Source organism: Lepisma saccharinum, chromosome 3 (assembly GCF_977018435.1).
Source record: "Lepisma saccharinum chromosome 3, izLepSacc3.1, whole genome shotgun sequence".
Classification (NCBI taxonomy): Eukaryota; Metazoa; Arthropoda; class Insecta; order Zygentoma; family Lepismatidae; genus Lepisma; species Lepisma saccharinum.
The window spans coordinates 77,138,252-77,158,882 of record NC_139231.1 but is presented as its reverse complement, the minus strand read 5'-3'; the positions used below and the strand labels follow the sequence as shown (position 1 = coordinate 77,158,882).

Sequence of the window (20,631 nt, the reverse complement as noted above, 5' to 3'; positions counted from 1 at the left end):
GGGATCTGTTGCCTTTGAAATACAGTAGACTTCGACGTTGCCTGGTTTCTCCCAGCATAGAGATGTTAATTATTGAAAATCAGGCACACCCAGGAAATGTACTACATAGGAATTTTCAGCGAAAAATGCATCACGTGCTGCTCCAAAGAATACGCTGAATCAATTACAAGAACAGGCATAGTAGCGTCGAAAGTGAGCAAAGAGAATTCAGTGTAACCAGAGGCACACTAGGATTCTCTCAAGAATCCAATTTCAGCACAAAATCATGGCTTATGATTTTTCACGTAAACGTACAGCCAATACTTAGGCACATGTGGCGTGCATCTGTTGACAATATTTCGACCTTCTAGCATTGCCATACATGTCCCAAAAATGACACTTTTTTACTCAACCCATAACATCACCAATAAAAGTCCATCAAATGTTGCACATGACCAATATTGGTCACAAATGACAGATTGACATAGCATCAGTCATCAGACATCTAATTATGACCCTTCGCTAATTTCTTGCGTATTTTTCTCATTCAAAAGTGAATTTCTGGAAAAATTTTAACGCTGCCTTCCACCAGTTATTAATTTATCTAAATTTTTTGTACGGAGAAAACTGATAATTTTAAGCACTGAAAAATATCTCAATGGGTGAGACTTTATAATGCAGAAAACCTGGTGTAAATATCTCTTACCATTTTCATGATATACATTTTCAAAGTTTGGGTTGTGCAATTTTGAAACACACTGTATAGGAAGCTGAGCATCACGGTATTCAAAACATCGATACATCATTCGAGAAAACAGGAAATGGAGTGTTGGGGGTCAAAGAGTAAGAAATTATTACTGACTCTCCGGAATGTTCACAATGAGGATTAAAAAAAAAATGCTAACTTACGCTGTACTGCAATTTGAACTTAGAATCATCAACATTTCGTACATATTACAGCATAAGATCACAGTCGCCAGGGTGAAATTTTTAGTCGCCATGGCGAGCTGGCGACCGGGATTTTTCGAGCCCTGTGTATAATAATACATCTAAAATTAAAAATATTAATAAATGAAAATACTCACCAAGAGGCACTACAAGGAACTTAATATAACTTTGCCATTCGGGCGGTTTGAAAGACAACTGGTCCACGTAATGCCTCAAAACAGTGTTGATATAGCTGTCTGAGCCAGCCAATAGGACTTTAATTGGAGATGGTGGCTTGGCATTGCTATTACAGCTGAAAAAACAGAAGTGTCGACATCACATGAGGAAATCTTTTGATCAAAAAGGTACAGTTCAAACAGACTGCAAAATTGGACAAAATTAGTTAATCTTTTACAAGAAAGGTTATTGATTAATTAATTGATTTAATTCTTGCTAAACCCCTGAACTAATGAGGTAAATGTTTATTAAGATCTTTTTTTTCTTAGTTTCATAAAAACAATGCATTTTTTTTTATTTCCAAGAATTTTCAGTAGAAAACTGAAAAACCTGATGAAGTTAACTTTAACTGTTTACGCAGTGGTGCAGACTCCATATAACTTGGAGGTGGAGGTGCAATATGGACATATTTACACACACATACACAAAAATATTAGGTATTTGCTGTTATTTTCTTTAGGTTGGCCATACTGCTTTCTATGTATGCATGCCAATACAGTATGCATTTAGAGTATATTTGACCTTCATCACTATATTTCTTTCAATGTTGTTGCAGGGTACACATGGCTGCTGTGCCACTCTTCATTTCCACCAAAGAACAGCAAACAAAAACATATCACTTGCTGTTCTTCTTTGGTGCAAATTGAGTGTGGCATGGCCATGTTTATTCTGAAACAAGAAGTAAAGAAAGTAAGTGATGAAGTTCAAATAAGTGCTACAGCAACAACAAATGCACATATTACTGACACACATAACCAGAAAGCAGTATGGCCAACCTAAAGAAAATTACAGCGAAAGTGCATAATTATTGATGCTGCAGCTATAAAATTTTCTTTGATTTTACATTTTCCTGCATTTTAAGTTTTTCAGCTTGGTCCCCTAAAAAATGCAAAATCGAGGTGCCACTGTATATTGTAGTTCTACCTCTCTCTATCAATTTAACACATTCCCTGCCAGGGTGGTTCCATCAATTCCTTCCCCCTGCACCAAAGTGGTCATAGGATTTCATTTTGCAAATTCACAAATTTTGCTTTTTTCTGTAATAAATGGAACACCCAAAACACTTTTATGTGAACTCTACTCCCTATGCCTTGTCGGTCATGCCTTATGAGCATCATTGTTATACTCATGACCGATGGCACGATGTTTGTTTTGGTCATAATGACTATAATGGTTAAAATAAAATTATTCTCTCCGAGTGAGAATTGGAGTGCAAAAAGGTGCTTTCGACCTCTGTGGAGTTGCTGGAGGGAAGGAGGCAGAAAGTGTCTCTCCCAGAGTTGATATAGTATACTCTTAGGTATATTCGATTGATTTTGGATAAACTAAAATAGGTCACTTACAACTTCTGTATTTTGTTGACTAGACAAGTAATTGTGGCACGAACGTCAGCACCTCCTGCAGTACTAATGACCCTCTGCTGCCTCTCCTGTAACCTGGATGCAAGCAGCGTACCCTGAGGATCATTTGCATTCACTAGAATAATATTTTCAGGAATAAAATCGTCCACAGGAAGAACGCGAGACAACTGTTCCAAGAGCATTTTCCGGGGCTGCAAAATGAAGAGGAACGTAAGAGAATATTTCCAGAATAATATAATCACTTGGTACATATATGCACTACAGGCATACCCCACTTATGGCCAATTACATTCATGCTTAGGTCCTTGCAAACCTACAGTAATTTTATTGGAATAGTTATGAGTGATGAAACAGACATTGGCAGGAGATTTTGCACATTTATCAAAGTCCGTAACAGTTTAAAAATTTCCATTAATATTTTACTCATTTTTCAACCAGTCATATCTCATTACTCCGTTAAGTCAACAACTCAGGATTTTTATCATGTATTACATAGTATTAATAGCCTATCAAAATCTATAATTATATAAGGTGTCTCGACAGATATTGTAGTCCCATTTATTTTAATTAAGAATTTAGAACCTTAGAAGTACTCGTGTCTCACACTTGTCATGAAGTCTGTTACTTTTCACTAGTTCACATCCCTCCAAGAGACAAATTGCAGACCAATTATTCCCGCCTTTTCTCAAAACACTTACATAAAAGTTATTAAAAAAAAAAAGCTGAAATTTCAGTCTTAAGAGCAACATTTGAATTTGTTAGGTCTCCTTCAATTGAAGCTTGTATTTTACTAATAAATAATGGTATTATCTTCAGCAGTGCCATAGATAATCAGATTTACTTGAAGCTCTGAATAGGGGGGTTACACTATGATCCACATGAAATTCAAATGTAAATCCAGGTTTTCAAGTGACTTTTCTGGGAAAAAAATTAATAAAAACTAATTTTTAATAATCATTTTACAATATACATTTATGAATAGTTCCTCCCACCCTCCCCAATGTTGCAAACTGGCATTTAATATAAGAGCAATGGTTGACTATTCTCTCTCCTCTTGGACGATATCTTCAATTACCTCGTTGGCATCCAAAAAAAAAAAAAAAGCAGTCACCTTACTGTAGCCATCTAAAACTACCACAACTTGAAATCTATAATTAACACATTAGCTTTGAGACATCCAAGTGATGATAAATCATTAAGGGAAGAATAATAGCAATCATCCTCCCTTTCTTGTCTAAAAGTAAAAAAACAGAAGAAAATTACACAGCATTGAACTCCAAGGAATTCCCAGTCGGTAGACACCCTATCAAGAAGATTAAACCAATATTATCACCATCCATAAACTAAAATATAAAGAAAATGAACTGTTGAAATATCAACATAACAACACAATATTACATTTTTTCAAACTAACAAAGGTACCAGTGCTGGATCATCTTACATGGAATAACCCGTACCCCAAACAAACATTCTGACAGATACTCTTGATCTGTGTTCTTTCAACAGTGACTCCTCTCTAGATAAGCAAATGCAACGAGATCCCACAACTGCAATAAAGCAGCAGAAGAATGCCAGGTATCAGTAATTGAATCAGGGTTGTCATATACTATCCTTTCAATTACAGTGTCTTAATTGTGGGAATTTTTTGCTTCGAACTCATTCAACTATGCAGAAACAATTGACAAAATCATTAATGCACTGGCTGAAAAACAGGTGCGATTCACTTTATGCATGGAACATAATCCACCATGTTAGCAAGGTATGCCTGTACTTGTATTTCCAGATATATATACTACAAACTATACATAAAAGAGATACAATTGGATGAGGAAAGTACGAGGAAAGTATCCACACAGAATTCCCCACAATTAACACTACAAAGCACACATATATAAACGATACAGGTCAGAAATGGATATGCCCCACAAATATTAGCATTGGAAAATTGGTTACACAGAGAAACGTGTAAGGATCTTCATAACCATGTTACCAGTTCCTTTGCAGCACCAAGTACTAAAAAATGTATGGTATACCTGTAATTATTAGAGGCACATTTTTGGTAAATAAAATAAAATTTCGGTGTTATAGCGGTGAATAATCACATCAAAAGTGCTATATAAAATGACATTTTGGTTTTAAAATTGTGAATATAATCCTAAATTTGATTTAAAAACTGCACTTATTACACAAAATAAACTTATCCCTTCTAATAGCACATTTATGTAGTTACCAGAGTGTTAAGTCTATTCCTGTGTAAAGGAGTCCATTTTTGCTTCTCAAATATTTACAGCAGAATTAATCAATTTTCCATGAATTGCATAACTCGCAGGATACTTCAGACTTCGGAACGTGTCGCGTTGGTATAAACGGTAAATTTCGTGTTTAAGAGTCAATTTCGCATTATTTCGTGACAAAACAGGGTAGAAAAATGAACCTCAGACCTTTCAGAAACATGAAAAATGAACATTACAGCATGTTATTTCATATTTCGTCAAAAACGAAATTTGCATGCCTCTAGTAATTATTAAAAACAAACACACTATGTTTCGACCCAACACATCAAGGCTCTACCTCAGAGCGGGAGTTAAACCATAAGGAAAGGTGATGTGTGCAATGGCTTACAATGATGTCTGTGTGACCAAAAATTCCTGATACCCAAACACCCAAACTGAATCAAGTCACATTTTATCTGCCAACAAACTATCTGGAAGATTTCAGACATATAGTATCCACACAGAATTCTCCACAATTAACACTACAAAGCACACACATATCAACGATACAGGTCAGAAATGGATATGCCCCACACATAATGTCATCCACCTCTGGCACACAACTACAATGGCTACTGTTTCATCAGTTCATGTTTGCCCACATCACCTACATCATCATTTAATTCCCATCCTGAGGAAGACCATCGGTAGACAGGGTTGAAACACCAACACATTTCTACTTTTTAAACCACTAAAGGTATGTCATATTTTTTCTGTATTTGGTAAAAATAAGCATACAATTGTAACAAATGTTCTTAGGAGTAATCAATCAAATTACACTAAGTATGAAACATGAGGAAACAAACTAAAAAATAAATGTTCATTATGATTAAGGCAATGTGTTTCAGTTCTAATTGCATTTTTTTTCTTGACGTGCTAATTATCACATGAAATTTGTTGTTTATAAAATGGAGTAATTTTAACATGCACTTTCCACCATAAATTGACTGAATTAGAATTTAGTGTAACTTCCACCAAATCAATGACAAAGATTGCACAGCTTTTGTCAAAGATAAAAAATACTTGGCTGAATGTACGGTAACTTTTATGCGATTTACAAATTCAATGGAACATGCTGGGTGAGGAAACAGGTTAATATCAACAATCAAATAAGACTCACACTGCTCTCGGTCTGTAAAAAGCTGCTTGTGTGTTCGACAACCACTTTATCCTGTTTCTTCATTTTCCCACCAGACGTTGTACGATCTCGAGCAAAGAGACGACTTTTCCGTTCCCGCTCTCCACCATCCTATAACCGAACCGTGAATGAGTGAATTACAAAGGACCACCTCTGTCATGTAAAATTATTACTTTCTTAAGAAGACAAGCAGACCAAAAGCACAAAAATAAGCGCTTGCAGGACACCGTAGGAATTCTGAATGCAGGATTGGCGTAAACTACTAAGGACCAAGGGGCTAAACAACAACAGCCATTTCTCCCTCTCTCTAACTCACTTTCAGATAAATTCACAAGCAAGAAAATATAACGGTTGTCTTAAAATATACAGTCCTCTTCTTGAAAGAATGAATGTAACAGCATTACTGATCATTTAGATCTCTGATTAGGGCTGAGTCAATAACAAAGGCAACATTATTTTCCAATCAATACTGACACTTGAAAATTTTAAAGTAGTTCAGAATATTTATAAATTTTAATATATGTTTTCCACTGGAACTATACAATATCAATCTAACAGTTTAGTTTTAAAATATTCATAATTTTACATGAGAATAATTTCATCACAAAATTCATTTTGTCTTGCAATATTGTTGCAAAAGTAATAGATATCCAGACTCAGTGTCATGTGGCATTCTTTCCACCCCCACCCCCTCTTTTAATTTGACATGCCCGGCCATCTGTATCAGTTAAAATATCCAATTGGTACATCTTTAGTACACAATGCAAGTGGATAATAGTGTTTTATTTTCCTTCAATTGGCAAAAAAGAACTTTTTTTGGGTATGGTACGGATGTACATGAACTTTTAACATGTATGAAAGCTGGGACAGATTGTTTTCTTTTCTACTTCAGCCCATTTAAAAAAACCTCCACAGTGAAACAGATCATTGACAGCCAAGATTTGCCAAGCAGCCATCCATTGGGTGGCATGCGGTCAGCATGTTGAGCTCCATCATCGTGGTTTTCTGGCTTTCTACTTTGAAGTAGCTCATCAGTTGTGATCCCACAATGCTGGGTCAACGATGACATTAAGAAGAGTGTTAACCATTCAGCTATGCAGGACTTCTCTTCAGTTATCTTATACACGAAGAATGGGAATTTGTGCCATGGTGCAATGCACAATGTACAGCTACGTATTTCATTATCCTTTATAGTAGGGATGGGCCGATATGGAATTTTTGCTGATACCGATAAAGTACCAATATAAAATTGACCGATACAGATAACAGATACAATATAAAATTTCAAATGGTTCTTGGAAGAACTTAAATGGTTTATTGACCTCTTTAATAAATGTACGTTACCAAATCACTGCAATGCAAGAGAAGATGCATATTTAGATATTTACTGTAGATTATAAATTTATATCCTTAAAAATTCTAAAATGGCAGAATGTTGTACTAAATTATAAGATATTTATAGATATATCAGATTGGTAATTTTACCGATAAACCGATACAGTGATAAGCTTATATCAGCCAATACAGATTAATTTGTACCATCCCTACTTTACAAGTTTAATCATGATATTGAGGATAAATGATGAACCAATGAAACAGATGATGGAACAAACATGAAGTTTAAGAAAAATGTTCTAATGCTGTTACATCCACACATTGAAGGAGGTTACCGACAACATTTCTGGACAACTTAATGAGAAACACACCACTAAAATGCGGAATATACAAGTTCATGCATGAAGAAAGCTAACAAAATTCAGCACAAAGCCTGTTGGAAGGGAAGTTTTTGCTTGGAAAAAGGTCATTCTGCGTACATGTTTTCGATACCTTACAAACCTAACTAATACTAGGAACTTTTCAATCAAGAACGAGGAATAAAGAGACATGCAGAGAGAGATGGGTTTCTATTCATTAACAAGACAAGCAAAGATCAGCCTCTACAAGAATATATATCAGCACTCATCAAAACCTAAACATTTTTATTTATTCATAGATACTAAACACTACAGGCAAACAGAAGTTAGTACAAAAAGTAGTATTGCAGAAAAATAATGTATGGTTCATAATCAATGAATCTGTTCCTTACATAAAGTAGCTGAAAGGAAATATTTATTACATATTTCAACAAGAAATTACACAAAAAATTATCCTGAAGTTTCTAATAGTGCAGAATGTATTAATATACTTAAGATTATCTATGTAGTCACATTTATAGTTGAACTAATAACAATGAAGCTGTATTTGTGAAGGTGCCCTAGAATGAAATAGTAGGCATTATCACTTTCAAATGTAATACCTCGGGACATGTACATATGTGGTTAAAGTATACGTACAAACCTACAGTATATGTAAATAAACCACAACTTAAGTAGTTTCACTCTTACTAATTTATTTTGTCATAAGTTGTAAATTTACATATGAAGAAAGAAAGATAACTTAATAACTCCTTTTAATGTACATAAATATTAAAGTTTACATTTAACAAACGCTAAAAGAAAACAAATGGGTTACTTCTCCAGTAAGAATAAAGGTATTGCATTATTCACTTCTGGCCTGATTTGAAAACTGCATGTTTTATTTTGATTCACCTTATGCATAGAAAGGCTAGTTGGGACTGGACCTACAGTTTCAAGTGGGATCCGAACCATTATGTGCCTCCACAGGTATCAAACCTGGACCCTTTGAATACAAGGTGATAGCGTTACTACTAGGCCACCTTGCACATAATGGGTTAAACTAGTTACGATAGGTGGTTCCAAAGTTCTTTATTGAAGACTGAATTTTGTCAAGTGGTTCAAAAATTACACTGTGAACTTTTCTCTTTTCAAAATCCACAAACTTGGCATTTGAATAGACAATACACTTAACATGGAAGCAATACTTATATTTTTATTTCACATCTGTGATGTACACTTTCAAAGGAGTGACAAACGTACTCATTTATACATGCATATATATCGGAAAATTCTTTCAAGACCTAACATGCAACAAGATTATTCTTATTTTTAGTAAGCATGCAAAGACAAATTTGAAAGCTGCAGAAAATAGATATAAGACATGCTATGATAGGTAGTTGGTACCTGTTCATAGTATTGTGGTAGTTTCTATACTATGTTTGTGAAAGTTACAAAAAATAACATCATCATGCAAAAAATGTACATAACCTATTTTAAAATATCAAAAATTCAATGCCACGTTTTTAAAAATATTTGGTTCAATATGAATCTAAAAAAAATTAATTACTATTTCAAAAAGTCTATGTAAATACAAACTCGTGTAACAAATATTATCAAACTATTATACATACCTGGATATCTATTTTTGTACAGAACACTTGATATGTAACTTAACCCTTGTACATGGGATGGAAACTCAACAAATGTAAAAACATAAGATATTGCTTAATATTAAAAAGGTGGTGTCAGAATTTCAGATATTGGAGGAAGAAATTAAGTTGGGACAAATGTTGTGTAACTTTCTTTATGCATAACCACAGTAACATTTTTTTGTAGGTTGGGTCGATTTAGCAATATGAATTTGATTAAATTAATAACAATAATAATAATAAACTCAGTGGTTGACTCATTGTCTTGCCACTGAAGGTTCTTGGTCCATGGAAAGACACTGCAAAGTGGTTCAGATCTTAGTTAAAACTTTAGGTCAGGTCTCGATTAGCCTACTTGAGCATAAAGCTGACAAACTCTGAACTTGAATGTCCCTTCATATAGTGACATATAGCATCTAATCCTCCTCCTCATTGTTCTGACTGGTCTAAAGGGGCAGAAAAATTATGTAAAATAAGAAAAATACAAAAATGTATTAATAATAAATTTAGGTAGATAACAAACAATAATAAATTCCTCAACCACATTTTGCCCCCTATAGTGTCATTCTGAGTGTACACAATTTATATTTTTTCCTTGTAAATGAATTTGAGATGAGTATCATGGCATTGACTTTATGAAATTTTATTAAAAGAAAGTTTAGAAGCACATAAAAAAGCCAGTACATTCAACATCAATGGCTCCAGCTGGCTCATCACCTTTCCTTTCTCCTCCGTGCCCCTGGGAGGGGATGAGGCGATCTGCTGAGGATCACTGTGCTCATGGTCGGTCCAGTTCTCTGGATGCGAGTCGGAATCAGCCTTCTTTGAGCTTTCATCACTTAATCTATCAGATCCTTTCTCTGAAACAAAATCAAATTACCTTCAGTTCTGCTGCAATAATATAATTTATTAACAAAATATCAATTTATTGGTATCAAAAACTACGAGATTAAAATTTAATCACCAATATCAGTGTTGACTGATATTACAGTGGAACCCCAATTTTACATTCCAAGATTTTACATATTCCTGCATTTTAAGTTTCTTCAGGTTTGTTCCCTGAAAAATGTAAAACAGAGGTTCCACTGTTCCCTCGTTTTACATTTTCCCTCTTTATGCATTCAATATTCGTGGGTCCCAATAGAGCAAATTGCTAGAAATTTTTTCCGGATTTTACATTATCCTGCATTTTAAGTTCTTTCATCTTGGTTTCCCCAAAAACATAAAATTGAGGTTTCACTGTAATTCTTGATGCTATCCTGGTGGCAAATAATGAAGAGATTATCTCCAGATATCCTTCCGAGGTTGCAGGAGCTAATGTCACTCTCATCTTCACTTCAATCCCTGAAGATGAGAGCAACAATATAATTGATATCGGTATTGAAATATGCAAGTCTGAATTTCGTTGCTTATACTTTTCTGGAGTTCATGTCCCTTGTGTAGGATTGCCAAACATCCTTTGATATATTTTGAATGGTTCTGCACAAGTTGACTCCACAACAAGCTGAGCAGCATGTTACATGCTGTTCATAATTACCGAAAAATTAAAGGGAATCATACCAGTGAAAGGAACGGAGGTCTTCACGCAATAACCCATCTTACAGTTTACGAGTGACCCACACCAAAATTCAGGATCTTGATACTGTAGCACCACAATACCCATGTCCTTGAAAAATATGCAAACTACGTGCTTGCAATTGATTTAAACATGTGACAATTTTTACCTGTTTCATTCCATGGTGCAATTCTTGAGGGACAGATGGTTTATTTCATTAGACGATACGAGAAATGACATCAGAGGGGTTTTTTTCTTTCAGTAAAGCCAGATGCCTGGTATTGCTAAGGGATTTTCATCACTGTCTGGCCATTGTAAACGGACTGTGCTTTGCAGAATATCCATCTGTTGTCAACATGCAGTACAGGAATGAACATGGTACCGCCAAATGCTATCTGATGAGAGTTTTAAATTATTATAATGCCAGAGTTTTGGCACTAGTTTGAAGTGGTATTCATTGAGCCACAGAAAATACTGTTCCAGAATCCATATATGGTGGAACATAGTTTCCAAGATTTTACATTTTTCTGAATTATACATTCAATCTTAATGGTTCCAATAAAGCAAAATGTTACAATATTAGCCCAGATTTTACATATTTTTTTTCACCCTGCATGGTTCCACTGTACGATGTGAAAGTATTGGATGACCGGCAATAAAACCCATGACCATTTATTCAGTTTTTCATCCATTTTTATAGTAATATAAAACAAAATAAATTTATTACAGTGAAACTACTGTGGTTTTGGACTAAACTAGTTCAATACAAAAATTCCCCAATCTATCATTTCAACAAATCTATCCTAACATTTGACAAATCATATTTCAGAATTTTTGCATCATTCACATGATATCTTAGCTATGCAAGAGTATTGTCTAGTATTGGTAGATAATTGTTATTGAATTAATTATTTTCATATCATATGTAGTCAAACCCATGTATTTGTGAGTAAACAGGTTCTTGCATTTTTTATTTAAAAAATGAAAATATTTTACACACATAACACAAGACACATTAGATTGATCTAAACGATTGGTATAAAACTTAGAACTCTATAGACATATCAAAATTCAAGGAAAACATGTTGAGGAAATCATTTTATTTTTAATACAATGTTAATTCATTACATAATTTAATCTAATCAACTACATTAGTTGGAAGAATAAGTGGAACACTACAAATAAAGCAAAAGCACTGTTAATGGAAGCAGATATATAGAATACAGAAGAAAAGACATTATTTATAACTATAAAGTATTTTTTTTACTACGACTGGGTACAAATTAAAGCAAATTAATAAAAATCTTGGAAGTAATTCTTGCAGAATAGACAAAAATAACATAATTTAAACTCTTGAATTTTTCACTTGTTGTACATTTCTGCACTGATTATCCAATTAATGTCATGGTTAAGTTAGTATTTTCTTCTCTTGAACAATTCATCACTAGTTTTCAGAGCATCACATGTTTATGTCCGACTTGCTGCCATTGTCTGTAAAAATGTTTAAATATTTCAATGTTTCAATATTTAATTGTTAGGCCCAATATTTGAAGTTCTAAAATACATAACATAAACATGAAAAATCTTAAGATACTAGTGCTTTTTTTAATACTAAGAGATCATTATATTCAGATATAATTGGTTGTTAGTGTAATATTTTTAAAATCTTCTCAACTATCTGACTTCAGTGCAATTTCTTGTGACAATGGGAGCTTATAAAACACTTGTTATGGAAATCCACTATTTGTGATAAAAGCTAAGTTCATTTTATAAAAATGATCTTAGGATGGCTTGATACCCAAAGTAAGTTGGTTTAAGAAGTGATGATATTCAGTTATTAATACTTTTCCAGAATCTGGCTACACCATGGTACAGACAAAATGGCAAATGTCAAATATCCCGGGAATTATGCCAAATTAACCATTTTTCATTAATTCTGTGCCAAATTGCATTGCAAAAGCAGTTTTTGTGATTAAATTACTGATATTATATTAGCGCCACTGCTCCCATGCCAAGGTTTCAAATAAGAGTGGCGGGATCTATACATGTTGCAATTGATTACCCATTTTCTGAACAGTCTTAAGTATCAGTATAACAGGAATGCGTATTTACATGGGTCTGAGTATCAGCTACGCACTGGGTAACGAAGAAAATGGTATTTTCTTTTACAATGAGAAAACTTTGAGAAAACTTGTTCTGTGAAACTATTGGGCCATACATTGTTTTCATGTATAATCTTTGCACCCTATCTGTAGCTGATTTTGCAGGAGAAGATATTCACATACAGAGTACGAATATATGTTTTTTGCTCTTCTACTTGATCCATTTGATATATTTTTGAAAATATGTTCATGGGCAGCTATGGATTATTCAAGTAAGTATGGTAATCTTAAAGTATTGGCATCTAGATACAGGCCTTCAGGAACTTTTGTGCTGAACTGTAAACACAAATACATGATGTGAAAACAAAATAATAAAATAATCTAGGCTTAAAATATTTTGTTAATCTTTAGCAGGAATTAGTCATGCTATGTGCACTTTTACGAATATTACATATGTAAGAAGGAAGAAAGGGTAATTTGCATAACAAAAAATTGCGAATTGTGCAAAATTATGTACAATAAAAAGGTACAGAACAAAATAAATCCACATTTTATTCCACCACCATTCACTTTTTTAAAAGTTTTTAGAAAAGTCACATAAATTTCCAATACGACACGTATGCAGGTATATGTATATCGTTTGCTATTACTTTATATTAGTGCATGTTAGTTACCCCTTCTCCATCCCAATTTCAAAATATAAATACGTGCAGATGGGCAGGCACCATGTAAACTGCTGATCCATAAAAAGGGAATATTACAATTTGCATACATAAATGTTGTGTTTTTATCTTATCATTATTCATGTCAGTCATCAATTTCTAAGCTATATAAAGCAGTACAATGTTGAAAATACTCTTTTCTGCAAGAAATAATAAAAGGGATACAGCAAAAATTAACAATTGCTGCAGGTCACACAAATTTCAATATAATGATTCTAATGTCTCACAAACATCTTGCCTTCATTATCAGAGAATGAAGGATTCACATCAAGAGGATAAAATTAATTCCTTGAGAACTCATCATCTTTAATAAACAGCAAGTGAAAATGTACAGTAATCACAATGTTGCAAGTCCATGTATTTTGAAATATGTGTCTTTTTGAACAATCCCTTCAGCCCTTGAGGATGCAAGCAAATTGTTTGTGAAATTCTGGAAAAATGTTGTTTCAATTCTTGTGCAGTGAAGTTTTGATTTGAGAGAGAGCCCCCTCTGAACTTAAAAATATGCCAACCTGGTGGCCAGGTACATTAGGCAGTCAACTTTCAATCGCACCACAAAAGTTCTCAAGGTCAGAGTCTCAACCTGGGTATGGCTGTTCTTTGTGAATGTCGCTTCATTTGTTTTGTCTTTTATAATCAATTATCCTTATTGTTGCAATTAGCCAAACGTGACAGAAATGTGCTGCTAAATTTAAAAAAAGCATAAAAAAGCATAGACTGGGGAACATGTCATTGTGCATTCTTAGATGCAGTAAAGTTTTGATGATTAATTCAAACTGTGTCTGAAGAGCAACTCCTCACACCTCACATATAACCTCAATTGGGTTCTGCCCAGGATTTCTCTGTACTGCACAATTAACATTAAATATTGATGTAAAAATGTATTTTTTTTAAAAAAATTGATCAACATTTGGACACAAAGACACGTGTCTTTGTCATGTCCAAAGAATGGACCTTCACAATTGCATGGTGATAATGTCGTTGTCTTCTACTAATCAAAGGGTTGTGGGTTAGATATCCAGTGGAAGCACAGAGGGGCATGGATCGCACTTTAAACTGTGGTCAAGATCAAAAAAATATTTAAAAATGTAACAATGTACAAGACACTAAAAAATAATCAAGATTGGAAAAAGAGTTCAAAGAGAGACAGTGAACAACAGTAGGTCAAAATCAAGGTTGTTTCCCCCCCCCCCCCCCCAGTGCTTAACATAAAAACATTGGTCAATCAACATTTACTAGTAATGGCTTTATATGGATGTCTCGCACTCCTTTCCAAAAATTCCATGTGCAAAGCATGCAGATACAAGAATCATTTTTTACATCTGATCACATATTCTCACTTTAAAAAGAGTGGTGTGATCAGTATCACAGGTTGCCTTTACCACTTCAATATCACACCCCAGCTACTCATTAATTCTCAATCCCTTTTTTTCAATATTTAAAACTCTGAAATTAAGAAAATAGGTATTCACAGCTATGAACTTGAAATTTTAGACACAGTATAAAATGTGCATGTAATGTGTGTGTGTGAAGATTGTAGCTTGGAACGTGCTTATGAAGTGAAGCCAATGGATCTATTTGTGAAATATCCTGGCTCTATCATTGTAACAGTAAGCATGTGGAGAACGGATTTATGGATCAGCAGTGAAATGAGAGAACTTCCACCGAAGAGTGCTAAACTAGCGAAACAAAATGGCAAATGGGTGCTGACCTGCACAATTTTGCTGCCTACCTGGCATGTTCAGCCGAGTGTAGGCTTGACCCCCTAAGAGTAAAAAAAAAAAGTTATGATAAACAACATATTCCATACACAATGCAGTATTTTCCTTCTCTTCTTTTATGTCAAAAATAAAAGAAAGTATGTAATTATAAAATGCAGATATGGAGCTGATGATATAAAACATCTGAAGAATAAAATATACAAAAAGTCAATACAGTAACAGTAATGAAGACAATAGTCACAACACGTATCTTCATTTGTTAAACAAATTTTCATATCTACCTTGATCCTTCCTCACCACTGGAAAGGTTATTAACAAGAGACAATAAAAGCTAAAGGGACACATATAAATGATTAAAATGTATAAAAACGTCATCCACAATCATGTTAGTGGAATGCCCAGTCAATTCCTGATGTTTCACCAGTTCTTTTTCTTCTTTTTTCAATTCATTCACATCTAACATCACTTCCATGTTATTTCCTTTTGGGTTAAAAATGTATTGTTGTACTTGTATTGTACCACCTTCAACTTTATGAACATCATTATGCACAAAAACATAATGACATTTGTAGTTTTATTAATGATTGATTGATTTGGTGTTTTAAGTCCTCTTTATGCACAGTAAGGCTAATTGGGACTGGACCTACAGTTTAATGTGGGATTCGAACCACTATGTACCTCCACCGGGTATTGAACCCAGGCCCCCTTGATTGCAAGGCGATGACACAACAACTGTGCCATCGGGGAGGCCCTTTTTTTTTTTAATGAATAAAGCTTCTTTAATATTCTGTTCTATGATCATCTTTTAATTTCCTGGTCATTTTGAATCACTCTTTTCCTCCTTTCTCCTAATGTATCTGATGTGATCATTGGTTCTTGGTTTAAAGCCCTCTCCGTTTGTCCTTTGTAATCTAAGTAAACACAACTGTTAGGCCAACTGCAGTTTTTACATGGGGAAGGTAGAGTTTTCGTTGGCTGGCAAATTGAAGTTGCACGTCGCCACTATGCCAGTTGGCAAGGCTGCACACAAAAGCCAAGCAAGTGCGTATGTGTTAAGTTAAGAAAGAAACATATCGTAATGAGTACCCGTAGGGCACGTTTAAAACACCTGGCTAAGTTTTCACAAGTGTTTAAAACATTTATAAAATTGAATAGTATATGGATGAAACAGATTTATTCTGCACTTGACACAGTGCACATAATGTCAATATTTTGTTGCATTCACGATGAACAAAGCCTGGTAGACTTCGAAGGAATTCCTATATGGATAATTTCATGTTACCCTTGATTTGCAAGATACTTGACCGCGAGTCTTATCTGCATATGGATTATTTGTCATGTACTTGCCGTTTACGGAACTTGAGTTCAAGTTCTACTAACAAATGCATAAATACACACACATATTTTTCAGTTCTTTTCAAAGCCAAAGGTAAGTTGGAAAAGGTGAATAAACCTTTGAAAAGGAACAAATTTTGGTTTTGGCCACGCTTCTAGCGACTAAAGGACAATGGTATCGGCTAGCATCGGTGTAAAAATATCAACCGATACTTTCCAATACCGATACCAGTATCGGTATCGGCTCAGCCCTAATTTTCACAGAGTATTTTACGTGTGCTGCCAACAAGCCATCAAACCAGACTGATGCATGTCTCCACACCACAGTGCTGTGGGGACGTTCATCGATATCAGCAAGGCAGTGTAGCTTTTGCATGCAGCCTTGCCAGCTGGCATAGTTGGGATGCACCTTTACATTGGGCCAATGGTTGTTATTGCCAATGCTTTTGACCAACCATGCAAAAGTGAGTCACTCCTGTTAAGATAACTTTCAAGAGCATGCTGTAAATTCTAGAATGTAAAGTAAGTGACATGTAACAGTGTTTCATTTTGAATATCTCAGTCACAGCACATACTGGAAATATAATATTTTGTTAATGAAAGTAGAAGCTGTTCTTAACTTGCAGTCACTCACGAGTACTTTGTCATGGATGAAAGATATCTCTGTGATGGGATTTGCTTATTGTTTGTCTGTTTAGCTGTAGCAGAACAAGAACAATTGTAAAGGTGGTTCAAGATCTATATATGTAAAATAATGTTATGTAAAACTAAGTAAACTCTAGAAAGTTTTTTTGTGCTACCACTTGAAGGTATGGTGCCTTGAAAACAATGATGCCATATGAATGAGAAAGTGCTGTGTATTTTCTTTCTATTTTACACAAATAATTTGTAATGGACTTTATATTTGGCCTCACAATAAATTATATACAGGGTGTCATTTTAATGGCACCCACGAACCACAGATTCATACAGAAGACATCAAAACAAACAACTTTTCTCAGTAACATTTTTCTCGTTGGTGCGTCGATTCGACGCTACAGCCGTTCAAAAAAGAAAGTTTTGCCGCCTGGATGCTGGCAACCCAACACAACATTTCATCGTATCTGTGACGTCATTTCCTGCAGTGAAAAAGCACACGGCAGGGTTGCAAGGAACACACAAATTTTGTGAAAAATGACAAACTACCAACCACATTATTAACTGTAAAACGAAGCGAGAAACCCGTCCAGTGGACCGAACATCATAGCCTATCAGCCAGAAGATCAGCAGTCATCTCGGGGGAAGGGGGGAAGTGAACCAACGATATGAGAAATGGTACAAAACGTATTCAAAATGAAGTGTCAATATCGGATTTTGTCTCAGCCTACATGTCAAATATCAACAACAATACATTTTATTGGACCTGCAGCTTACATGTGGCTGTTTACGCCCAGCTATATGTCAAATATTTGCAAATTTCGTTGCAAGGTTGATATCTACAGATTAGTGTCCAGATGCCTTGTGCTACTTTTGTGCTGATAACGGACGTATCCGAGGTTCACATTGTTACACTACGGCTAAAACACGTACAACCTCAGTAACAATCTAATGATGAATCACTAGCGAATATACTGCCCTGTTCACAGTTGCAAACTATTACATGTGTATCCGGTGCATAGATAAACACGGACGTCGGAGAGCTTGTCTTACTACTACTTATATCCCTGTATTTCCAACCATTTTTGTCACTTGCCTCATAATGCCCTGAATATACATTATATTATGTGTTGCTTACCTTTGAAATTTTGAGTTCTTTCATTTCTATTTTGTCATCTGTTGAATGTATCACAGACAACTATTATCAGAAGGACGAAGTGGATAGACTAAATTGTATATGCAAACTTGGTAACTAGATTTGCAAATATTTGACATGCAAGCTGCGATAAAATTTGATATGACCACTTCCACTTGAATTCTATTTTCTTTCTACCATTTTTCGTATTATTTGCTTACATCCTGTTAGGTTAAAAGATGTGTTTTCTCGTTTTTTTTTTTTTACGGTACATAATGTGGCTGATGTAGCTATGTCATTTTTCACAGAATATGTGTGTTCCTGGCAAATCTGGAACACATCGCTTCACGATGGGTTATGACGTCACAAATGCAAACAAATGTTGTGTGTGGTTGCCAGCATTTAGGAGACACAATGGGCTTTTTTGAATGACTGTAGCGCCGAAATGATGCAGCAACGAGAAAAATGTTACTGAGAAAAGTTGCTTGTTTTGATGTCCTCTATAAGTTTCCGTGGTCCGTGGGTGCCATTAAAATGACACCCTGTATATGAGAACACAAACCTGTCTACACTTTAGTACCTTGGCGTAACATAATAATCACATGCTGGTCCAACATTGGAACCACAGCCAAAATTACTGTTGCCCAACGGTATGTTTATACGTTTGGCGAATCATTTTCAGTATGGTTGGGCCAACAACTTTTCGTTACTTAGGTAACTGTGTCATAGCTACATTTGCTTTTATATTCTTGCACCTGCTAATTTGTCTAAATAAAAATGCTTACAGGTTGAGGTAATACTACATGCTTGAAATATATTTCCTTGCAATTACACTACAGTAATTGCTAATGGTCAAGCCTGAAAAACAATCAAGGTTGATCTACAAATGTGGATAAGATACGTCTGTGTGACTACTGTCTGTATTAGTATGAATAAAATATAACTGTTTTGTAAATTTTCCATGTGGCATTCTACTGTAGATATACGAGGGGTGTCCCATAAGTAGTGAGCCTGATAGGGTTCCCATAGTTCAATCTGAAAATAATTTGGGGATTTGAAATAGCAGTTCTTCGTAAGTGTATATGCAAAGCGGTGTCCAGTTCTAACCATCCTATTCTTCTGTGCAGGAGCTAGAAGTGTGCTAAGTGTGTAATGTCAGAAAAATGAAGAGAGAAGAGATACGAGCAGTTATCAAGTATCTGTTGAAAAAGAGGTTGAGTCCCAAGGAAATCCATGAGGATACGGTGACATTAGGAGAGAATGTTCCATCCTCTGCCACAGTGAAGAGATGGGTAGCCAAATTTAAGTGGGGGAGAGTGAGTGTGGAAGATGACCCTTGCCCAGGCAGGCCAGTGGAGATGGCGACAAGAAAATGCAGAGAAAGTGCACAAGATTATTCTTGCAGACAGACGTGTGACTGTGCAATATATTGCAGAGGAACTGAATATGTCAAAATCAACAGTGGAGCGCATTGTGCATGACCAGTTGGGGATGAAAAAGGTTTCTGCGTGTTGGGTTCCAAAACTTCTGACAAGCGAACAAACGTTGACAAGATGCATGATCTCAGAATGAAATCTTGAGCTGTTCCAGGTCGATCCAGATGGATTTGTTGAACGACTTGTGACTGTTGACAAGGGCTCATCAATATGTACCGAAACAAAAACAGTGAAAACACCCCGGCTCCCTCACCCCAAAGAAGGCAAAGTCCGGTCCCTCTGCTGGGAAAGTGATGACGACAGTCTTCTGGGACTCAAAGGGTGTTTTGTTGGTTGATCATCTCCGAAAGGAAAACACCATGACTGGAGAGCATTATGCTTCCCTGGTGAGGCAATTAAGGGGTGTTTTGAAGACTAAGCGACAGGGAAAGCTCTCTAAAGGGGTGATTCTGCATCACAACAATGCACGTGTTCATGCATCGCTTGTTGCGATGGCAACCATCCATGATTGTGGGTTCGAATTGTTGGAACATCCCTCTTATTCACGCGATCTTGCTCCATCAGACTCATCTCTTCCACAACTTGAAAAAAACCTTTGGGCGGTGTGTATTATCAGTGTGATGATGATGTCATCAGTGCTGTGGGTGACTATTTTGCAAGCCTTGAGGAAAGCTTTTATGAGACCGGGATAAAAGCACTGCAGAAGCGTTGGCAAAAGTGTGGGGGCCTGCAGGGAGACTATGCAGAAA

The 20,631-nt window shown here is 35.4% G+C and overlaps 1 protein-coding gene across 7 annotated transcripts in view; it reads right to left on the bottom strand.

The window, feature by feature from the left end:
• Positions 1–20,631, bottom strand: part of KrT95D (phosphofurin acidic cluster sorting protein KrT95D) — a 325,608-nt gene that overhangs the window by 32,327 nt on the left and 272,650 nt on the right. For 3 of the 7 annotated variants that reach the window (XM_083118860.1, XM_083118865.1, XM_083118861.1), the window contains exons 9-13: positions 15,331–15,384; positions 9,925–10,100; positions 5,898–6,026; positions 2,487–2,695; positions 1,065–1,219 (exon numbers count right to left, since the gene is read on the bottom strand). In XM_083118860.1, the coding sequence (XP_082974986.1) occupies positions 1,065–1,219; positions 2,487–2,695; positions 5,898–6,026; positions 9,925–10,100; positions 15,331–15,384 (723 nt within the window). The remainder of the gene's footprint in view (positions 1–1,064; positions 1,220–2,486; positions 2,696–5,897; positions 6,027–9,924; positions 10,101–15,330; positions 15,385–20,631) is intronic. The other 4 variants (XM_083118863.1, XM_083118862.1, XM_083118866.1 and 1 more) reach the window with 4 other exon arrangements.